This window comes from Haliotis rubra, unplaced genomic scaffold, assembly GCF_003918875.1.
Source record: "Haliotis rubra isolate DU_JTF1 unplaced genomic scaffold, ASM391887v1 Scf1, whole genome shotgun sequence".
Taxonomy (NCBI): Eukaryota; Metazoa; Mollusca; class Gastropoda; order Lepetellida; family Haliotidae; genus Haliotis; species Haliotis rubra.
The window spans coordinates 854,869-877,282 of NW_025764891.1; the positions used below are offsets into that span (position 1 = coordinate 854,869).

Here is a 22,414-nt window from a genome sequence, read left to right on the forward strand (position 1 = left end):
GTCTTAGATATACCTATTGGAGTGTAACAGTACCAACCCTCGTAGTCTTAGATGTACCTATAGGTGTGTAACAGTACCACCCTCGTAGTCTTAGATGTACCTATAGGTGTGTAACAGTACCACCCTCGTAGTCTTAGATGTACCTATTGGTGTGAAAAGGTACCAACCCTCGTAGTCTTAGATATACCTATTGGTGTGAAAAAGTACCAACCCTCGTAGTCTTAGGTATACCTATTGGAGTGTAACAGTACCAACCCTCGTAGTCTTAGATGTACCTATAGGTGTGTAACAGTACCACCCCTCGTAGTCTTAGATGTACCTATTGGTGTGAAAAGGTACCAACCCTCGTAGTCTTAGATGTACCTATTGGTGTGTAACAGTACCACCCCTCGTAGTCTTAGATGTACCTATAGGTGTGTAACAGTATCAACCCTCGTAGTCTTAGATGTACCTATTGGTGTGTAACAGTACCAACCCTCGTAGTCTTAGATGTACCTATTGGTGTGTAACAGTACCAACCCTCGTAGTCTTAGATGTACCTATAGGTGTGTAACAGTACCAACCCTCGTAGTCTTAGATGTACCTATTGGTGTGAAACAGTACCAACCCTCGTAGTCTTAGATGTACCTATTGGTGTGTAACAGTACCAACCCTCGTAGTCTTAGATGTACCTATAGGTGTGTAACAGTATCAACCCTCGTAGTCTTAGATGTACCTATTGGTGTGTAACAGTACCACCCCTCGTAGTCTTAGATATACCTATTGGAGTGTAACAGTACCAACCCTCGTAGTCTTAGATGTACCTATAGGTGTGTAACAGTACCAACCCTCGTAGTCTTAGATGTACCTATTCGTGTGTAACAGTACCACCCTCGTAGTCTTAGATGTACCTATTGGTGTGAAAGGGTACCAACCCTCGTAGTCTTAGATGTACCTATAGGTGTGCAACAGTACCAACCCCCGTAGTCTTAGATATACCTATTCGTGTGTAACAGTACCACCCTCGTAGTCTTAGATGTACCTATTGGTGTGAACAGGTACCACCCCTCGTAGTCTTAGATATACCTATTGGTGTGAAAAAGTACCAACCCTCGTAGTCTTAGGTATACCTATTGGAGTGTAACAGTACCAACCCTCGTAGTCTTAGATGTACCTATAGGTGTGTAACAGTACCACCCCTCGTAGTCTTAGATGTACCTATTGGTGTGTGAAAAGGTACCAACCCTCGTAGTCTTAGATATACCTATTGGTGTGTAACAGCACCACCCCTCGTAGTCTTAGATGTACCTATAGGTGTGTAACAGTATCACCCCTCGTAGTCTTAGATATACCTATTGGTGTGTAACAGTACCACCCCTCGTAGTCTTAGATATACCTATTGGAGTGTAACAGTACCAACCCTCGTAGTCTTAGATGTACCTATAGGTGTGTAACAGTACCACCCCTCGTAGTCTTAGATGTACCTATTCGTGTGAAACAGTACCACCCTCGTAGTCTTAGATGTACCTATTGGTGTGAAAGGGTACCAACCCTCGTAGTCTTAGATGTACCTATAGGTGTGCAACAGTACCAACCCCCGTAGTCTTAGATATACCTATTCGTGTGTAACAGTACCCACCCTCGTAGTCTTAGATGTACCTATTGGTGTGAACAGGTACCACCCCTCGTAGTCTTAGATATACCTATTCGTGTGTAACAGTACCAGCCCTCGTAGTCTTAGATGTACCTATTGGTGTGAAAAGGTACCAACCCTCGTAGTCTTAGATATACCTATTGGTGTGAAAAAGTACCAACCCTCGTAGTCTTAGATATACCTATTGGAGTGTAACAGTACCAACCCTCGTAGTCTTAGATGTACCTATAGGTGTGTAACAGTACCACCCCTCGTAGTCTTAGATATACCTATTGGTGTGTAACAGTACCACCCCTCGTAGTCTTAGATGTACCTATAGGTGTGTAACAGTACCACCCCTCGTAGTCTTAGATATACCTATTGGTGTGTAACAGTACCACCCCTCGTAGTCTTAGATATACCTATTGGAGTGTAACAGTACCAACCCTCGTAGTCTTAGATGTACCTATAGGTGTGTAACAGTACCACCCCTCGTAGTCTTAGATGTACCTATTCGTGTGTAACAGTACCACCCTCGTAGTCTTAGATGTACCTATTGGTGTGAAAAGGTACCAACCCTCGTAGTCTTAGATATACCTATTGGTGTGAAAAAGTACCAACCCTCGTAGTCTTAGATATACCTATTGGAGTGTAACAGTACCAACCCTCGTAGTCTTAGATGTACCTATAGGTGTGTAACAGTACCACCCCTCGTAGTCTTAGATGTACCTATTGGTGTGAAAAGGTACCAACCCTCGTAGTCTTAGATATACCTATTGGTGTGTAACAGCACCACCCCTCGTAGTCTTAGATGTACCTATAGGTGTGTAACAGTATCACCCCTCGTAGTCTTAGATATACCTATTGGTGTGTAACAGTACCACCCCTCGTAGTCTTAGATATACCTATTGGAGTGTAACAGTACCAACCCTCGTAGTCTTAGATGTACCTATAGGTGTGTAACAGTACCACCCCTCGTAGTCTTAGATGTACCTATTCGTGTGTAACAGTACCACCCTCGTAGTCTTAGATGTACCTATTGGTGTGAAAGGGTACCAGCCCTCGTAGTCTTAGATGTACCTATAGGTGTGTAACAGTACCACCCCTCGTAGTCTTAGATGTACCTATTGGCGTGTAACAGTATCAAGGCTCGTAGTCTTAGATATACCTATTGGTGTGAAAAGGTACCACCCCTCGTAGTCTTACATGTACCTATTGGTATGAAAAGGTACCAACCCTCGTAGTCTCAGATCCACCTATTGTGGTCTCACACTACCACCCCTTGTTGACGTTTGATATTACCACGTCGTTCAGTCTTACCTATTGGTACTTGACAGTATCGCCCCTTGAAGTTGTCAGTGCAGGTACAGTTGACCCCTCCCTCTATATTCTGACACTGGGCGTCATTCTGGCACTCGTTGGCAACAACACAGTAATCCGGAGGGATTTCGCACGTCGGACCAGAGTAGTGTCCCTTGCACGTACACTCGGCGCCATATTTGAATGACCGACAGAAATGGCTGTTACAGGGGTTTGGTTCACACCGATTGATTTCTGTAAATAATTGATGAATTATAATCGTTAATTAAGTGATGTTTGAATGTTTATAGAATTCAGTTAAGAAGTAAGCATACACAACTTTACACACACCTCACATAGCACTGGAGCAAACAGCAGTTTCAAAATATGATGCGGCACGTTTCTTATCCTATGGATTCTAACATATTAGCCAAAACCTGTCCTAAGTGTTCTCACATTCAGGAGGTATTAGCTGAGCCTATCGTCGGTCAGACAGTGGACTGAATGAGTGAATGACTATGGCTTATAGTAATATTCCAGCAACAACATACGGGAATAGCTAGGGCTTGTCTGAATAGCTTGACTTGAATAGCTTGAGAACACAATGGCAATCTTGCGTTCCAGTAGTCTCTTAACTATTTACCCTACTACGGATGCTAAGGAACCCTTTGACTTGTCATTCCCAAAAGACACGTTTTCACTTCTTTCACCCGACAAATAATGACTACAGATTTAAAAAACCCAAAACATATTATACTTTGTAAATTTCGACATGTCTTCAAAAAGGGCATGATAAATGCATGTCACGTACACTGGTGGGTGAACTAAGATTGCTGCAGGTTTTATATACCAAGAAGGATATCACACCTGACCCGTGAAGATCCGAGTTAGAACTGATCTTCAGTAACCCAGGCTTGTCGTAAAAGGTGACTAACGGGATCGGGTGGTCAGGCTCGCTGACTTGGTTGACACATGTCATCGTATCCCAGTTGCGTAGATCGATACTTGAGCTCTAAGTTTTCACTGGATTATCTTGTCCAGACTCAATTCTTTACAGACCGCCACTATATAGCTGGAATATTGCTGAGTGCGGCGTTAAACAACAACCAGCCAACATCATACCTACCAGAACACACACTGGGCACAACCATGCTGATTTTGGAAGGATCCAACGAGACAACTTTACTCATGAGAGATTCAAAGCCGACGGCCTCGGATGAGCATGATTTGGACAAACGTGATATAAGATCAGATGAGTTGCTCAGCGGTAGAACGAATAATTCCCTCAGAGTGACACCTGAAATAATATTTTTCAAAATTAATTGGACGTTTGCAAGAGGAAAATGTAAAACTCTGACGAAAAAATATAGTCATGTGAAAAGACTGATCGATATATTTATAGATCTCAGAATACTATTTATGAAGTTCCGATGACATCTATCGCTCAACACCAAAGAAGGTTGGGCCTTCCAAGTTCTTGGTACGGACGAGAGAAGCATTCGTACCTCAAAACGACGATAATAGTTCCGTTCCGAATAAAAATTATAACGACCGCCACATTGTATTGCTGAACATTTGCATGTTGTTTTTAAACGTCATGAAAATCTGTTGCTGCAACAAAGTATAAGAGTCATCTGCGTGGGTTTGTGTTTGTTTAAATCGAAATGTCAGCCTCCAGAAGCAGTAAAACCAAATTGTTTCATCTCGTTCGTTCAGAACCCACACAGCCCTCATTTAGACTGGCCGTGAAAGTTCGACTAGGTTCCGCCTGGTGTTGATTTCTGAAAAAGCGTCCTCGGATCTTCACGCAAGTCGTATCTGACAGGAACATCAAGTTTTAACGATACTTTAGACTGATGTGTCAAAGGTACCTATGCTACTGAGACAATCTTTAATCTGCATCAACGTACCTGTCCCATCCCCTATGAGGATAGAGAGCTCGGTATCCCTTGGGACAAAGCAGAGAGGGGTGTGGTCGCCGTAATGCGTCACCCTGCTGCCAGCTCTGTAGATGTCCACGAAACTAGGATAGCCTTTCCACACCAGAGCTACATGTGTCCACAGATCCTGGGGAACATTGGTATGCACTGGCACCTGGCGGCTGAGAAGGAAATGCGTTAATGTCACAGAATGCGTTAAGGCATAAAATAGTTTTCATTTTCACAATATCCATGCTTCTGCTGGATATGTTTGTGACATCGAAAGTGAACGATGTTGTTGAAGTTAGATTTAAGTATTCATTAATTTATAACCGTAAATAGAAGGTGCCACTTCTTACTTTCTCATGACGACATTTGTTTGATGTGAAAGTTCTAACGTCATTTGATGACCTCTCGTGGGATGGCTGAAGACAAATGAAACATTAGGGTTCTTTTCGCCTGGAGGCAAAGTTCGAAGCCAGAATGTCAGCGTTACGTCTTCCGACCAGTCGTGAATAACTGGACCCAGACGCAACTCAACCGGTCCGTTAACCATCGCATCGAACGCTGAAACGTATGGCATTTGATATTAGACATGAATATAGGATGAGTGCCGTTCTTCTATTTATGATAGTATGGAAGCGTATTGGTGCCACATTGTATAAAGGCATTGAAATAGATGATACATTCACCTTGGCTGACGATACTTGTATCCTCGTACTTACGCCAACGCAAGCAAAACTCAGAAACTACCCAATGGGATCATCTTTTTCTGTACGATAGGGTTTCAGTTGCTTTATATTTATTCTAGCGAAGACGCGTTGTATGGCCTGGCATCATTTGTGTCAAATCTTACCCTTCAGTCAAACCAGGATTACTCAATGTACTGCCTTGTCTATTTAAACCACAATGATTCAACAGTAGGTATTTGATGTAATAAATTGTGATTTTAGTAGACACGTATTTGTGAACAATTATTTGGTTTGTATCGAACTCACCGATACATTCATCGTAACTTATACCCAATCGAATTATCTTATGCTGTATGATAGGGTTGTCTTGATTATAAGTATTCTAGTGAAGACGCGTTGTATGGCCTGGCTTCATTTGTGTCAAATCTTACCCTTCAATCAAACCAGGATTACCTACTGTATTGCCTTGTCTAGACCATATAAACCACAACAGAAGGTATTTATCATTTAATAAACTGTCATTTTAGTAGATACGTATTTGTGAACAATCATTAGGTTTGTATCGAACTCACCGACACATTCATCGTAACTTGAACTCCCCATAGTGGCAGTGGACGAATCCGATGGACAGGGAATGCACTGTGTGCTAAATGGTTCCGGCTGGATTTTACCAAGTGGACAAGGGGTGCAGGGCGAAAGTCCCGTCGCGGAATAATGCCCTGGCTGGCACTTGTCTGTTTGGAAACAACCGGATTGTATGACACATGAAATAGCTTCAACTGTTGCTGTAGTAGGCAATAAATAACATTTGAAATCTCACTTTGAATTGAAACAGCCTGGTTCCAGGGATCTGCTGCGCTACGCTGTTGAAGCGTAGCGCAGCATATCCGGGGAATCAGGCTGAAACATTCGGTGAAGCAGGCATTCGTAACTACTCGCCGTAACTACTTTCCGTGAGATACAAGAAGAACTACACGTCTCTTTCCGTGACATACAAGAAGACTCGTACCTGAATAGTACGCCATTATAGCCAAGAATCGTGGCAAACCAATCAATCGCGCTTGGTAAAATGTGAATTGAGGTCAAATATCGATTTTCATTATCATTTCCGTGATTATAAAATTATCTTGTTACTGATATTTCTTAACGACATAAAAAACTTACTGAAAGTGACACGAGTAGTTACGAATGCTATATCCCTCATTTCCCGAGGAAAGCAGTGAATCCTAAAGAATAAGGGGCGCAACTCTGCACAGCAAATTGGAGCGTCTGAGCACGAGGGAATTATCCGTGCATATTTTTAGCTCAATATGTAAATTAATTTGAATATTTCATCATCCTGCTGAATGCTTCACGATGTTCTGTCTAATTTCATCAACTTCGAAGAATGACGTGATCGTGTTTACATATTATTTTACAAACAGACGAAAATTCCTTGGATCGTTAATTACTGAATATTGTATCATAATAGCACTGTGAAATTCTCTTTTGTGTGTGGTTAATGCACCATGATCGCCACTTACCGATACAGTCCAGGTTAGATTTACTTCCATTGTTTTTGTTACCCTTCATCTGACCACACGGAGTGCACCTTGTCTGACCACTGGTGTCGGAGTAGGTGTGGACAGGACACGCCTCACAAATGTCCACTTCCTGGTTGTGGAACGTCCCACGTGGACAAGCGACTGTAACAACAATGGACACTTTATCACTATAAACTGTAATTGTTGTCTGCTTATACATTCATAACTATTATGTTCGTGTGGTGTCTTAACTAAGCACAAACACCACTGTGTCGAAGGTGAGGGACCAACGTAAGTACTCAGACTTATCCGTAATTCGACGCAAACCAAAACTGTTGCATGAAGAATGAATAACACGTAGAATATGCAACAAACGAACAATGAAAATGAAAGAAATGTCGAGCAAATTTGCGCTCGACGTCCATGATCGGGAGTGCAATATGAGCTGGAGACAACCGTAATTCGATACATCCGATTCAACACATCACAGGTAAAATAATATTGAATAATGTAGGAACAGGCGAGAACCATGCTGTTTGTCTGAAACAACCATGAGTTCGACACAAGTTCACCTAAACATTAACATTACTTCTGCTGTTAATACGGTAGAATACTAAGTAGAAGAGTGGCATTGGGTAGCCTAGTGGTTAAAGCGTTCGCTCGTCACGCCGAAGAACCGGGTTCGATTCCGCACATTGGTACAATGTGTGAAGCCCATTTCTGGTGTTCCCGCCGTGACATTGCTGAAACATTGCTAAAAGCGGCGTAAAACTAAACTCACACTCTAAGTAGAAGAGGGTCCCTACCACAAAGTAATTCCGAGCTGTTGGCAAATACTTTTCCTAGGCCGCATTCGAAGGTGAGGTTACCCCTGGATCTCTCGACAAACCTAGCCTGTCTCTTGCCTTGCATCGACAACCGTAGTGAACTCAGCGCTTTGTCCACAAATTCGGTTACCTCCTCCTGAGTTTGAGGACTGAAAAAAAACCGCAATCCGTCTTGCAGCAAAACGTTAAATATGGTTGACAAACGCCACTTTTGCCTCGCAGTGTTGAAAGATGGATTATGGGTTCGAATCACCGATGCGCCCAAATTTTGCTTCTTTCTTTCACCAAGCTTTAAGCGACTCTAAACGGCATCACTTCGTTCTTTCCCCCCACATTAGGTTGACATACCTTGATAACCGAAGAACTGAAATTGCAGGAGCTAATGGTATCGTGCATACACTGTCAGAAATGTTTCCTGATCCTATGATACGTGAATGTACGGGCACAAAACACTAGAAATGATTCCCATAATCCTGGGAATCTAACCCACCACCAGCGGTCAACAAATGGACAACAGTGTTGAGTGTATCGTAAATCAGATCTCGCCATGGATATTTTCAAGGCGCGCGGTTTTAAACAATATTCACTCCCTCACTAACTCACTGATTCCAATACATCAAATGGAATGATAAATCATGGGGTTCTGAAAGCTTCGGAACTACAAGGTACCTTGAGTTGCCTTCAGTAAATGGGTCAATCTATCAAGTTAACGTTTTCTATTCCAACTTAAATCAGTTTTAGTACGCAAGATTCCTACACACCTGGAGGTGTTCCTGAAGACCCAGTTGAATTTAATGCTTGTCTGATATATTGGTTTCCTCCGTCTCCTCACAGTGCCTGACCCTTTCTCTTCATCCTGGACACGGCGTTCTTCTTCCCTGTCAGGAGCTTCAGTGGTCCAAACCACAGTGGTAATAGGAACGTCTTCAACAGCTCTCCTTCGTCTGTAGATCCGATCAAGATTTCCGTTCTGAGTTTCGTCAGTTTCTTCATCAGTGCCATCAACAACTTCGTAGTCGCCTGCCTCTCCGTCGTTGTATTCGTCGTAGTAGTAGTATTCGTCGTCGTTACCCAAACCAAGTCCATCATCTATGTCCTTTACCGGACCACATGTCACGTCAACGTCCTCGACCAGACATCTTCCGTCCTGGCAGTCATAGACTGCTGCATCAGTCAAGCTCTTTAGGAACGCTTCGCGTATTTCAAAGTTGGTGCCGTTGTCGGAGCAGTCCCCGATGTAGTAGTACAGTTCAGATGGAAGTTTGGAGGTGTCTGGAAACTTCAGAGCTGAAGATGAAAATTGTAGAGAAAACTGATATTGACAAAAATCTCAAAAGTTCTTTCAGACCAATATATGTTAAAGGAGGTAGTTTCATAAATATTTTTATATTTCACAATGTTGTTTTGATTAGGTCACGTATGACGTAGGTTTGTATAAACTGATTCTAACCTGGTCTCCACGCAGGGTTGTGTGTTCTTAGTAACTACTGGAGAGGACTCGTCAACTTACCGGTACAATCCGGAGTTTCAGAGATAGGCTGCCAAGTACCACGAGACCCACAAACGAGTGTTTTCACGCTTGTCATATGTTCCGGCACGTCGTAGTCAATGTTGCACTGGATCTGACACGTCTCCCCGCCGAAAAACTTGTCACAAGCTAAAGCGCCGTTGATTGGTGAGTTAAGATCTGGGCAGGCCTTTTCTGGATAAAATACAAGGAGAGTCTTAAATAGTAGTAGTAATAGTAATAGTCCGCTTATATGGCGCTCATATCCAGGCACATTGCCTGCTCACGGCGCTAAGTAAATTACTATCCCCGGTCATAAGACGCTATCGCACTTTCCGATACTTTTTCAACTCCCTGGGGACCATACAGCCATGCTGCCTGTTAGGCGCAATGAAATTAACACTCACATTGCCAGCACATCCTCACGGGTACCCATTTTAAAGCTGGGTGAACTGAGACAATGTGGATCTAAGTATCTTGTCGAACGATACTACGCAAATGTGCCCACCTCGGGACCCGAACCTATGTGCTTCCACCAGGATTTGAACCCGGGCCTTCAGCGTGATAGGCAGACTCCTTACCACTGCACTACTGCGCTCCACATATACATATATGATACATTAGGAATAATCATATTACGACAGAAACCCCTCTATACTGCTTCCATGTACGGATGCGACCTTACACGGCAAATAACTCTTCTGTCCAAAATGAACACATGTTTGGCTTCGAAAAGAAAGTAAAGGTATTAAATCTTAGTTTGAAACCTTCAAACTGAAAACACAATTTTGTCACCTTAATGAATGACCATCGAAAACTGATACCCACAATAAGATTGTGCACGTACTGTGACATGTTGGGTATGCATCACGGAAACCCTTCCAGGTGGAGGCAGGGATGACGCTGTCGCTTCTCTCGCATCGGATATACTTGGCGCCCACAACGCGACTGTGACGGCAGGTGGCGCTACACGACGTCCCGACGGTGAGCCTGGTAGACGGGCAACTGAACACTGGGTCGTACTCCTCACCTCCGGAGACCGGGGCGGCACACGACGGTTCTGAAGTGAACATATTCATACAAATTCTGAATCAGGTCTTTGGGTGGTATTTAGAAGTGATACACATCAGAAGCATAATTTCATGGATGTCAACTTCTTTATTATGAGGAACATAACGTTTCGGAGTAAATGGTTACGCCTTTATCATGTGAAAGATGTTATTCACCTTATGGAGTAAACTTCTCCATAAAATTATCTTCCTTAAGTTCTGATTGTTGAAGTAGTCTAGAGCCTTAAAACACGGTGCTGCGACCCAGGAAAAGGACTTTTTTCTGGCCATTCAAACAATATAGATACATTGCAAACCATGTTAATCAGCTGTGTTTCAAATACAATGGATATCCGTACTGTGTGTATTTTTAAGTGAAATGATGAAGGATCAAGACAGATGTTAGGAGACTCGATCGTGGCATCCACTACGCGTGACCCAGTAGTCGGATCGTCCTTGTTGAACTTGCTCCAATTTGACACATGGTAAAATACGTATGCTTCCATTGCTTGGAGTTGTCAGACTCACTAACCCCACTCTGAACCTTCCCTCTGTCTAACTCTCCGCACTTCCGCCCTCTGATTCCCTCGTCCTGGTATTGGTACGTGGTGTCAATACTGACAATGGCCGCCTAAGAGGTGTTTTCCGTTGCTTTTATTGTTAAATAGTCCTTGCATTAAGTCCTTGTGTACAAGTACCACTCGGAAACAGCCTCATCATAGCCTGTCGCCACGATTGGTACAAGAATACATCAGTCGGAGTTCCCAGAGTTCCTTGTGCCAGCAACGTGCTTGAATCAACTTTTATTTCATACAATCATTTCCCTGCACCAGTCTACCCTAATTAACTCTGTTCATGTTCGCATTACATACATAATGGTATATTAATTATATTATAGTGAATATCGAATATTGATTACCTTCATAAGTGAGACCGAATTTGCATGGGGGAGCAGTGTTCCCGGAAGGGTCAACAGCCTCGAACACGATGATTTGAATGTCTTCCACGAGCACTGACCCTGGCTCTTGACCTGCTGTCTGTGTCAGGGTGACTTTGCCCGAGTTGTCAGTGGCTCTGATTGTCGCCCAGACGTAGCTTGAGTTGGACGTCTTTATTTCCCCGTCTGGACAATTCAAGATTTTCGGCTTCTCCGTATCTAGAAATGTAACACAGAAACATTTGTATATGACGAACGTATAAGTTGCCGTGTGTTTTATACATCCCCAGGAGATATACGGGATCTCAAATTTTCAATGTGAATTGTTTTTACTGTATGACAAACAAGCACGCACACGCACGCACTCACGTATTCAAACACACACTTCCAGAATCAGATTGAAAGCACACCCTATCAACTGCCTTCAAAGGTATGATTTTCATCACGTGTGATATATAAATAAGTGTTGATTGGCTGCTTTTCATCATTGTGTTTTTATTTCCTATTTCCAGACTAATTCACCACTTTCCTAAAATAAACGAAGGAATTGAAGACGACTTGTGGTCAGAACAGGCTTTATGAAAAAGTGAAATGCACAAATAAATTTTCAAAACCGGAATTGAATTTGCATGTTCATTTGGTTGGAATGGATTGGTCTGTTGGTGATAAAGAACCTGAAATGATCTAACTGGTCCTAACATATACATGACATACTCCTTGACCTACCTGGACATTCCCAGTTGTGGTAGCGCCAGACTGAGGTACCCAGACAGGTGGCCAAGTTGAGGTACCTCGGTGTGTAGCCGTTCTTCGAGTCACACATGAGGGTGCACACACTGCCATAGTAGTTACCGTCGGTGCAGATGGTGGACAGGCTGTTTGGGGGCATCTCCAGAGAACCGCAACTCTTCTCTGGTTGGACCGAGAGATATAGTAAATAAGAAAAACATAGTTTAAACAAAGCATACAGTCATACTGCCAATTGTAGTTCGTTTCTTAAAGTGATATGGAAGGTCAAATCCTCATAACATTTTAGATATTAATGATAATATATATCAATAATTTATATTACGTACATGTATGTTTAACATATTTATTTTTTCTTATCCTGACTCATGATCTTTTGCTTATCTTCCTTTCCTTTTCGAATGGTAGTGGAACACTGGAGTCCCTTATACGGCATTATATCCTTTTTATTTAGGTCCTATTCTTCAAAATTACGCTGTATATGGATTTGGCGATAACTACTATGTATTATATGTACAAATTGTGTACAAATTATTTGTATTTGTGTCTTTATTTCATCGTTATGTAACTTTGTTTACATTTCATGAAATCTTGCAGTGTTTGCAGGCACAGGTTATCCGTGGCTGATCCTCACCCCCAGTGCCCTTCGTGCATAAAACCATGTTCTTCTAGCTTGCGCTGTACTTATTGTGTTGATTTATCAAATCTTCAATTTAATCAATATTTGTCTTATATCTATAGACGTGCCATGGATCGGGTGAGGGAGTCACGGCTGATAAAACAGGAGATCAGCCTTCAAACCGTATGTTGCTTGCTACTGCTGAAGTTCATAATACTGGTGCTATGTCTAGTGCGTTGCAGGGGCAGTCTGCTGGTACGGGGGCCAGGAAGAGATCGGCTACAACGCAGTTGACTCCGACTCAGGCTCAGAAAAAGACGTCATCTTCTTCTACATCGCAGAAGAAAGCATCTGTTACCAGATCGGAGGGTAAATCTACGCATGCTAGTAAGTCAACGCAGCAGAAATCCTTCAACGAAGAGATATTACCTCCACATGAAGTAGACGTTTTTGATGACCGCCGTTACTTCTACCCGAAGTACCTATGAGATCAGCGACTCAATCAAACTACTAGATCGTCCCCTGCAACGGTCACAGCAGGCCAGCTGTTTGACGAACTACCACCTACTTTTCAATGGAGTGAAGTTGAGGCGCAGAACTCATCAGCGTTTGCGAACGCTTCGTCTACAACAAAGCAGCTTCAACCAACGCAGAACTTTGACCCGGGCGAATTTATGAGACAGTTCACCAACCAGATGATGGCCATGATGGAACGTAGGTTCGAGGAAGAAGCGAAGGCTCGGCGAAGCCTCTCATCTACCGACACCGTGCACAAACCCACGGACCTGCGCGAACCTTCGGACCTGCGCGAACCTACTCCTCATAGAACTACGTCTCAAGACTACGTTGGCGAACGTACACCTTTGCGAAGGTCTCCACAGTCGGACGACTCTGTCATCTTGGAAGAGGATAGAAGAGATGGGATGCCTACTCACAGTTCTACATCCACAAACCCTCAACGTTCGAGAACACTGAAGGATCCATCTCCTACACCTAGCCGCTCTAGATCGAGATCTCATATCTCTCACAGACGTTTGCGAAGTCACTCATCATGAGACAGAGGTTCGTGAAGAGAAGGCTCACATCACAGAAGTTCGCGAAGGGATACATCTAGCGACAGACGTTCACGAAGGGATAGCTCACATCACAGAGGTTTGCGAAGAGATGAATCTACAGACAGAGGTTCGCAAAGAGAGCACTCTCAAGATAGACGTTCGCATAGGGAGGTATCTTCAGATAGAGGTTCGCGAAAGGATGATGAAGGTTCGAGAAGGGATACAGGTTCACAGATGGATGAGTTGCAGAGGCCTAGCACTAATAATCAGGAGACTTTGGATCAGCAAGCAGACTTCGTCTTCCCAGACTCAGAGGTTACAGTGTAGATTGCCAACGGGTTGAACTTGGAGTCTCCTTCTAAGGATGAAGATGAAGTCTACACTTATATGATGCGTAACGACGACTTTGACTCCGTCACTATCCCTCCGATTGAACCTATATCCAAGGTACCCTCTAACCTATGCACAGCTTTCGCGAAAGCATCCAAGTACCAGAGTCAGCATCTGCCATCATTTAATGTGAAGAGATTCCCCTTACATCATATGGATCCATTTACAAAGGCGCCTGAATGGGATGATAACATAAAGTTAGTCAACGACTCCCGAAACAAGATGTATAAAGTGGAAGATATAAAGTTATCTCAACTTGATACTGCTACAAGGAGATCCTTCTTCGGCTGGCCAGGTCCAGAGCCATCAATTAAGCATTGATCAATAAATTCCAGAACTTAAGTTCGGAAGAGGATAGAATGATATATTGGGCCCTCATAACACAGAAGAAGAACCAATACTTTTTATCGGACCATCTGGCATCTATATCTGCAGGTCTCACTTTACTACGCAGACAAGGGCTACTTGCATCCTGTTCATGGAGTGATAGATTCACCCAACCGCTACTGAGAGCTCCATGGGAGGTGCCTACTATCTTTGGAGGACAAATAGAAGATGTAGCTAAGGAAGCTACGCACGACTCTAGAGAAGTTATGATGATAAAATCCATAGATACTCTGGCCAACGTCATCCGTCATACTTCGCAAAAGTATAACAGCAAGTCCAAATATTCCGGCATACAGAAGGCAAAGGAGAAGAAGTACCCCAGCTCTAGAGGCGGCAAAGGATCTTTTCGTCGCCCATCCGGAAATTACAGAGGAAACTCAGGGAGAGGCCGCACTCCCAGAGGATCAAGAGGAACTAGACGTTGCTATCAAGGTTTGGAACGACTGGAGTCTTCCACCCCCACCCGTTCCTGTAAAACCGTCGACAGTGGGTGGACGTCTACAAAGGTACTGGAAAAATAGGGGAATACTAGAGGACGACTACGTCTCCCAAGTACTAAGAGAAGGATACAGAGTACAACTCAAGGCCACACCTCCGCTAACCCTCAGCCCGATGGCCTTCGACTATGCAGAGGAACAGGCAGACAAACTACAAGAAGCCATCGACTCACTACTTATGGAGGAGGCGGTAGAGATAATAGATCAGCATCATCTCACTCCAGGCTTCTATTCCCCAATTTTTCTAGTACCCAAGAAGAACTCCAAGGAGAAGTTCAGACTGATTTACAACATGCGCAAATTCAACAAAGACTATCTACTGAAACCAGAGACGTTCAGAATGATCCACCTACCTCAACTCAGACTACTCGTCCGTCCAGCAGATTACATGGCCAGCATAGACCTGCAGGATGCGTATCTACACATCCCCATACACCCGGAATCAAGAAAGTATCTACGATTCCTATTCAGAGGGCAGCACTTCCAATGGAACGTCCTACCATTTGGAATATCTTCGGCTCTGTTGCTATTCACACAAGTAACCAAGCCTATAGTCGCATATCTACATCATCGAGGTCTACACAATGCCTTCATCTTGGACGACAGAATTCAGGTTCACCAAGATGCCATTCAACTCAGACTACAGCTGAACTTCACGATCAAATTGCTCACTCAACTAGGACGGCTGGTGAACCTTTTGAAGTCAGAGTTGGAAACAAAACAAGATCTGCAATTTCTGGGGATACGGTTTATCACAACACAGAATCGTATTGACGTCCCAGAAGATCCTTGGGTCAAGATACAAGCCAAGGTTCCACCAGCAGTCATCTCTCCGTTAACAGTGTGATCATGGCAAGTTCTACTCGGTCTACTAACCTCGCCGCAGGACTTGACTCACACAGGAAGATTACAACTAAGACCGCTGCAACGGTTCCTGACAAAACATCTAGACAGCGTCGACCCTATCTTGCTGCCAGACAACCTCAAGAGGTATCTACTGTGGTGGACGCACAGGTCGAACGTTTGCGGAGGGACCTGTTTACAAGAGCCGGCCTTCGACACACATCTCTACGTAGACGCTTCGATGCAGGGCTGGGGTGCGTATCTCAACAGTCAAGTTGCATCAGGAAGGTGGTCCAAAATAGAGCAGCATCTTCACATCAATCTGCTGGAGATGAAAGCCGTGATCAACGCCTTACAACTATGGTCGAGCTCGCTGAACAACAGAATGCTGAGGGTCCACACAGACAACTCTACAGTGGCATTCTCCATAAATCGGCAAGGATTCACAAGGTCTCCAAGCCTGCTACAGCTCACATTCCAGTTGTTCCACATCACGGAGGAAGCAAACATCTGGATAAAGGCGTGTCACATACCCGGAGACAAGAACGTACTTGCAGACGCTCTCTCCCCACCACTGCACCTGTCACCTACGGAATGGATACTCCATCCAGAAGAGTTCCGGCTCATCATAAGGGAAAAAGGATCCCCATGCATAGACCTGTTTGCCACGAAGTTCAACAAACAACTACAGACGTTTGTTTCACCAGTTCCAGATCCTCAAGCCTGGGCAACAGATGCACTGAGCATATTTTGGGAAGGACTAAACGCTTACGCGTTTCCACCACCGATATTACTTCCGTAAGTACTGTTGAAGATCAAACAGACACAGGCGCTACAACTGACTTTGATCGCGCCATACTGGCCAGCAAGAGTATGGATCCTAGACGTAATAGAAGATCTCAGAAGTCGGGCAATCAAGTCCACGGGAACTCGACAGTGTTCCAGCTACACGTGTGAACCGTATCAAAACATGTTTGAAGAAAAGAGAATACTCCGCCAGGGCAGCCAAGGCAGTAACGTTAGCGTTGCGCAGATCTACTCATAACCTGTATGATGACAAATGGCTGAAGTTTGAGACTTATGCAAGGCGGAAAGGCTTCACTGCGATGAACGCTACTCATCCTCAAGTGGCGGAATATCTGTGTCATCTTAGACAGACCAGACATCTGAAAGGTTCGACATTATCTACATACCCCGCAGTACAGTGATTACCATGAAAACAGGCATCAATTTGACGAAAGTACCAGAATTACTTGCTCTGCTGAGATCTTTAAACTGGAGGACCAGCAAAAGAAGTTCAGAGCTCCGGCTTTGGATCTGAATGTAATTCTACGTCATCTTACGAGTGATGCCTACGAACCTCTAGACCAGACTACCCTCGAGCTGCTGACACAGAAGACTCTGTTCCTGCTTGCGCTAGCCACAGCAGCTAGAATTTCAGAGATACATGCGCTGGACTTTGGTCGAACTAGATTCGACATGTTGCAGTTCATCTAGGACTTAGATGGGACTTCATTGCCAAGAACCAACTACCTGGTCAACCAGATAGACAGTTCCACGTATCACCGCTATCTACAATCCTCGGCCCAGAGGATATAGAAGACCTATCCTTGTGTCCGGTCAGAGCCCTGAAGATATATCTTCAAAACACTGAGACAAGGAGACAAAACATTAAGCGCCTGTTCATCCCATTATCAACAGAGACATCAGCAGAAGTCTCAAGAACGACCATATCATTCTGGATGAGAGCCGTCATATTGAGAGCCTATAAAGCAGCAGGACTAGAACCTCCTAGAGCTTCAAACCCACACGAAGTCAGAGCACTGGCGTCAACACTGGCTCTGCAACTCATTTATGATAAAGATCTTATCATAATCTATGGGTTGTTATGAGATATCTAGTAATAAGAAGATACTAGTTTATCTGTAGTCACATGAATAAACATGATTCACCTTGTCTGAGACTAAAGTAAGACAAGAAAGTGGTCCGTGAGTGAGTGCGTGCGTGGTGTAAAGGACGTACAGGACGTATCTAAGGACAGCTAATGAATCCACGAACCCACCACCAATTCGTCGGATTCTATAAGCAAAAGATCATGAGTCAGGATAAGAAAAAATATGTAATTTTTCAAGTAAAATTGATATTTTTATACTTATCCTGACTTATGACGAGAAACCCTCTCAACCTCCCCGCTGGAGACACTTTGGATTTCACAGCAGATCCAAGTGCATGGGCAGAAAATCAGGAGAGAGTGACAAGTAAGGCTGGTCACATAACTGCTTGCGCGGGAAAAGGGCAAAGGGGAGGTAACTCGTAGGTGAGTGTATTTTTACGTCCGCTTCGGGAACTTCAAAGGGATTCAAGTGTTCCGCTACCATTCGAAAAGGAAAGGGAGATAAGCAAAAGATCGTGAGTCAGGATAAGTATAAAAATATCAATTTTACTTGAAAAATTACATTTATATACTACATAGAGCATCTGGGTAAAATGGTACTTTCTGATTTTGGATTAAGAAAGAAACAACTTATTATTTGAACATTAGCTGGTGTCTTGAGATCAGTCGATGCAAATACAGTTTGAACATGCTGATTAACTTCGTCCTTTGGATCACATAAATTTTGCAACCAGAACGAGAGACAAGCCCGGTGTCTTTAACGAACAATATGTTCTTGTAGAGAAAATTATACATCTATCCATTTCCGAAAATTAACCCACATGATAATGTTATTTGTGCACACAATAGAATCACTGAGTTGCGTCCACTTGTTTCGTGCTTAGAAACTATTACATGCAAGGAAAGCTAAACATACATATCAAATGACACTTGAAAAGAACACAACGTGGTGATGTTCGTCTGAAACTGGTCAAATCGTTAATTGTCTATTTCCGTGTGACTAAAGCCATTGTAATATTGCACTGTGTTTACTTGAAATATTGTCTCTGTGTACAAGGGTCACTATTTGCGAAAGCCTAATGGCGATACATCGGTAGCATAGATTGTGAGAATTCTCTGTGCATGAATTATTTATTTATTTTTAAAAAATTTCCGATATATATTCGAAATATTTATTACAAAAACCAAAAGATTCCATTTTGTCGTGTATACATTAATTGTTTACTCGTTATTCCAATTATCATTTCTTTTTAATTTAGAGTTTTTGGTACTTCGATCCTTTCTCCTAATGTTCATAATCATATCGTAAGTTCAGAAATTACTTCGCAATCAGAAACACGTATTTGGAATATCGAGAACTTTCGATTAAAAAACATGGTACATATGTGACATAATTGTGGTTTCGTAACTATTCTGCGCTTGCTTAAAACTATAGTTTTGAATACCGTGCAGATATCCTCAAAAGGCCGGACGGTCTAGTGCGTCACGTAATTTAAGTGTGTCCTCTCTGCATGAGGAAACAGAGAATCATTTTAGGTAAAGTATGTTGGCAAAAATGTTACTGTTCTTGAAAATATTTCACTGCTTGTGTTTTTGTTACAAAATCAAACCGTTATGAAATAGTCGCTCGGTGGATACATCCTTGAATTTACGGTTCATAACGTAATGCGCTCTCAGATATTCCATTATCTTTGATAGGATATTGGCACACTTTGACACATCTTTGAAAACAACTGGCAAAAACACACACATACGCACGCACACACACGAACGCGTGCACACACACACACACGTAGGCACGCATGTACACGCATGTGCACACGCACACACGTACGTACGCACGCACATATTTGAAGAAATATGTTTCAGTCGGATTATGGATCTATCTTCGTAAAACATTTTGCCATTCCGATTGCTGTACTCACATATTGAAACAGCTTGATATTTTAAACCATTTGTCTCCTATTATTTGCAAAGTCTGTCGAACAGTTGCTAAAAAAATCCAAATTTCCCTTCGAACAAATCAGGTTTTCACTGAAAGCTTCCACATTTGACACCAAATGTATACACTAAGGTCACCAAAGATTGAATCTACTGGTCATGAACACAGAAAGTCAAAGAACAACCCATCGAGCGGTTCAAGTTCTACACATAAAGATGACTACGACATCATCATCTTTGTAAGTATGGCATCAAAGAGCAAAAGCTAGGTTGAATTGCCCTGCCGTGCAAGTTTGATTCAAGCCTTACGATGCAATACATCTGTTAGCTTACACTTTTCCTTATCAAATCTCAGTTTCAATAACGACACAAATCACAATACCCTGTGTACCTTAACCTCCAAACATTGGTGCATGGTCTCTATGAAGACTTGGTGATGCATTTTACAGCTTAAAAGAGCTATCGGCATATGATGTACCTGATGTCAACAACATATGAAACAAAGTTGGTTGGTTGGTTTGTTGTTTAACGCCACATTCAGCAATATGCCAGCTTTTTGGCGGCGGTCTGTAAATAATCGAGTCTGGACCAGACAATCCTGTGATCAACAGCATGATCATCGTTCTACGCCATTGGGATACGATGACGTGTGTCAACCAAATCAGAGAGCCTGACTACCAATATCGTTAGTCACCTCTTACGACAAGCATGTGGTACTGAAGACCAATTCTAACCCGGATTGACGGGTCACGGGTTTGAAAAAAGGAGACTGTCCTGGGCGTCAATACTGAGTGAATATAAGACTGGTGTATCATGCAGAGAATCTACACTTACTTTTGCACGTCGGGGTTCTGTACTGGTTCTTGCCGTTTGACTGGCATGTCGATGAAGCCATCCCGTCCCGATAGTAGCCGAAGTCGCATGAGAACCTGCAGGTCGTGCCGTAGATGTTGTCCAAGCGATCGCAGTTCATCTGACCATTACGTGGACGCGAGTGACTTCTGCATCTGGTAACTGTAACGGAGAACACCCATTTGAGACTGGGCAAGTGATAATGGTTACAGGAAATCCTCATTGGATGAGGGAAAATCCCAACTGGAGGATATGAAGCGGATAACAGTTAAATGGAATCCCCGTTTTGGGGGTTAAGGGGAACTGGAGTGTGCCCCATTGAAACACCTGATAATAACTGTTGCCTGCCATATGATGTACAAGAATGGCAACCATCTCTGTTTTAGAGGGGCGGAAGGGCAGCTTATGAGTTACTGCGATTACTTGTCTTGCTGAAGATCCTGGTTCGATTTCTTAAATGAGTACAATTCCATTTCAGTTGTATATTTCTATAAGCGAAAAACTGTATTCTTGTACTCATGTATTAAGATCGCTTCGTTGGGCGGGCCAATACCAGATGACCTTATATGAGAGTTTTCATTGGATCGGACTGTCCAGTACATCAAAGAGTGACAACCAATCATATTTCTATTCAACGAATATTTTGGCGAGTTGTACCTCGTAGAGATGAATTTACAAGGTTTTCGTCACTTACATCATATCTATCGAACTATATTATTGCATATCCTTAGGAAATAACAGTAAGTCCAACCTCTTACGGTGAAGGTACGGGTGCAAACTGCAGTAAGTCCGCCTCTGTCGACCACCTGGTAGACGACATGGTGGGTCCCTTCAGGGAACATGGAACCCGGCGACCTCCCACTCTTCTGACTGACCCTACAATAATGATTATCATTAACTAGACAATTCTTGTTTATAAGAAGAAACTTTAATCTAAATGATGCAGTAAACAGATGGGTAAACACAAGAGAATATATTTGGATTTGAGCACAAAAGTTACAAACTATAACAGAAGGGTAAAACACAGAATATACTCGGATTTGAACACAAAATTACAAACCGTATCAGATGGATGAAACACAGAATATACTTGGATTGGAATACGAGTTACAAACCGTATAACCTGGGTAAAGCAAAGCATATACTCGGATTTAAATACGAATTACAAACCGTATCAGCTGGGTAAAACAAAGAATATACTCGGATTTGAATACGAATTACAAACCGTATCAGCTGGGTAAAACAAAGATAATACTTGGAATTTAACACAAAATTACAAACAGTATCAAAACGTTACTAGACTGAAAACACTACCCGAGACTCTGCAATCTAACAGTACAGAAACAACTGTAACACCTGCATAAAATCACAATCGAAGAAGTATTTCTTGTTTGTTTTCAGCCAACATCAAACATGAGTGCATATGTTCTCATAATTGCAACATCTGTGCCGATTGGTTATTCTGCCAAGGTCAGTTGGAAGGATCAGGCATGACGGATCAGGCATGGCGGATAGGCCAAGAATGGGCCAAGTACGTTAACAATATGAGGACAATAACCTACAGTAATGAGCTGAAAGACACATCACGGAGGGGCACGCTCAAAGCTTAGATTACTTTATTCAGAATTGAAGGACATGTGGCCAAGAATACAATTGGTAATACAGCATTGTCATGGCGTGTAGAGTTGAAACATAATAAATGATAATACAATCATGTTGACTTAGATTCTGCTTCAGGAATATACATATCCCTTTGAGAACATTGATATTTTGCATCTTCATAAGGGCTCGAAATTTGACAATTGAAGGTGGGCTGTAGAAACA

General features: G+C 42.9%; 1 protein-coding gene across 2 annotated transcripts in view; it reads right to left on the minus strand.

Annotated features, from left to right (window-relative positions):
- The window catches only part of LOC124287699, a 48,313-nt gene that overhangs the window by 17,571 nt on the left and 8,328 nt on the right, over positions 1 to 22,414 (minus strand). For both annotated transcript variants that reach the window (XM_046725194.1, XM_046724536.1), the window contains exons 4-17: positions 21,342 to 21,466; positions 20,573 to 20,752; positions 12,092 to 12,277; positions 11,348 to 11,584; positions 10,227 to 10,439; positions 9,383 to 9,574; positions 8,634 to 9,159; positions 7,852 to 8,021; positions 7,046 to 7,207; positions 6,095 to 6,256; positions 5,190 to 5,397; positions 4,822 to 5,012; positions 4,038 to 4,208; positions 2,933 to 3,166 (exon numbers count right to left, since the gene is read on the minus strand). In XM_046725194.1, coding sequence (XP_046581150.1) covers positions 2,933 to 3,166; positions 4,038 to 4,208; positions 4,822 to 5,012; positions 5,190 to 5,397; positions 6,095 to 6,256; positions 7,046 to 7,207; positions 7,852 to 8,021; positions 8,634 to 9,159; positions 9,383 to 9,574; positions 10,227 to 10,439; positions 11,348 to 11,584; positions 12,092 to 12,277; positions 20,573 to 20,752; positions 21,342 to 21,466 — 2,957 coding nt within the window. The remainder of the gene's footprint in view (positions 1 to 2,932; positions 3,167 to 4,037; positions 4,209 to 4,821; positions 5,013 to 5,189; positions 5,398 to 6,094; positions 6,257 to 7,045; positions 7,208 to 7,851; positions 8,022 to 8,633; positions 9,160 to 9,382; positions 9,575 to 10,226; positions 10,440 to 11,347; positions 11,585 to 12,091; positions 12,278 to 20,572; positions 20,753 to 21,341; positions 21,467 to 22,414) is intronic.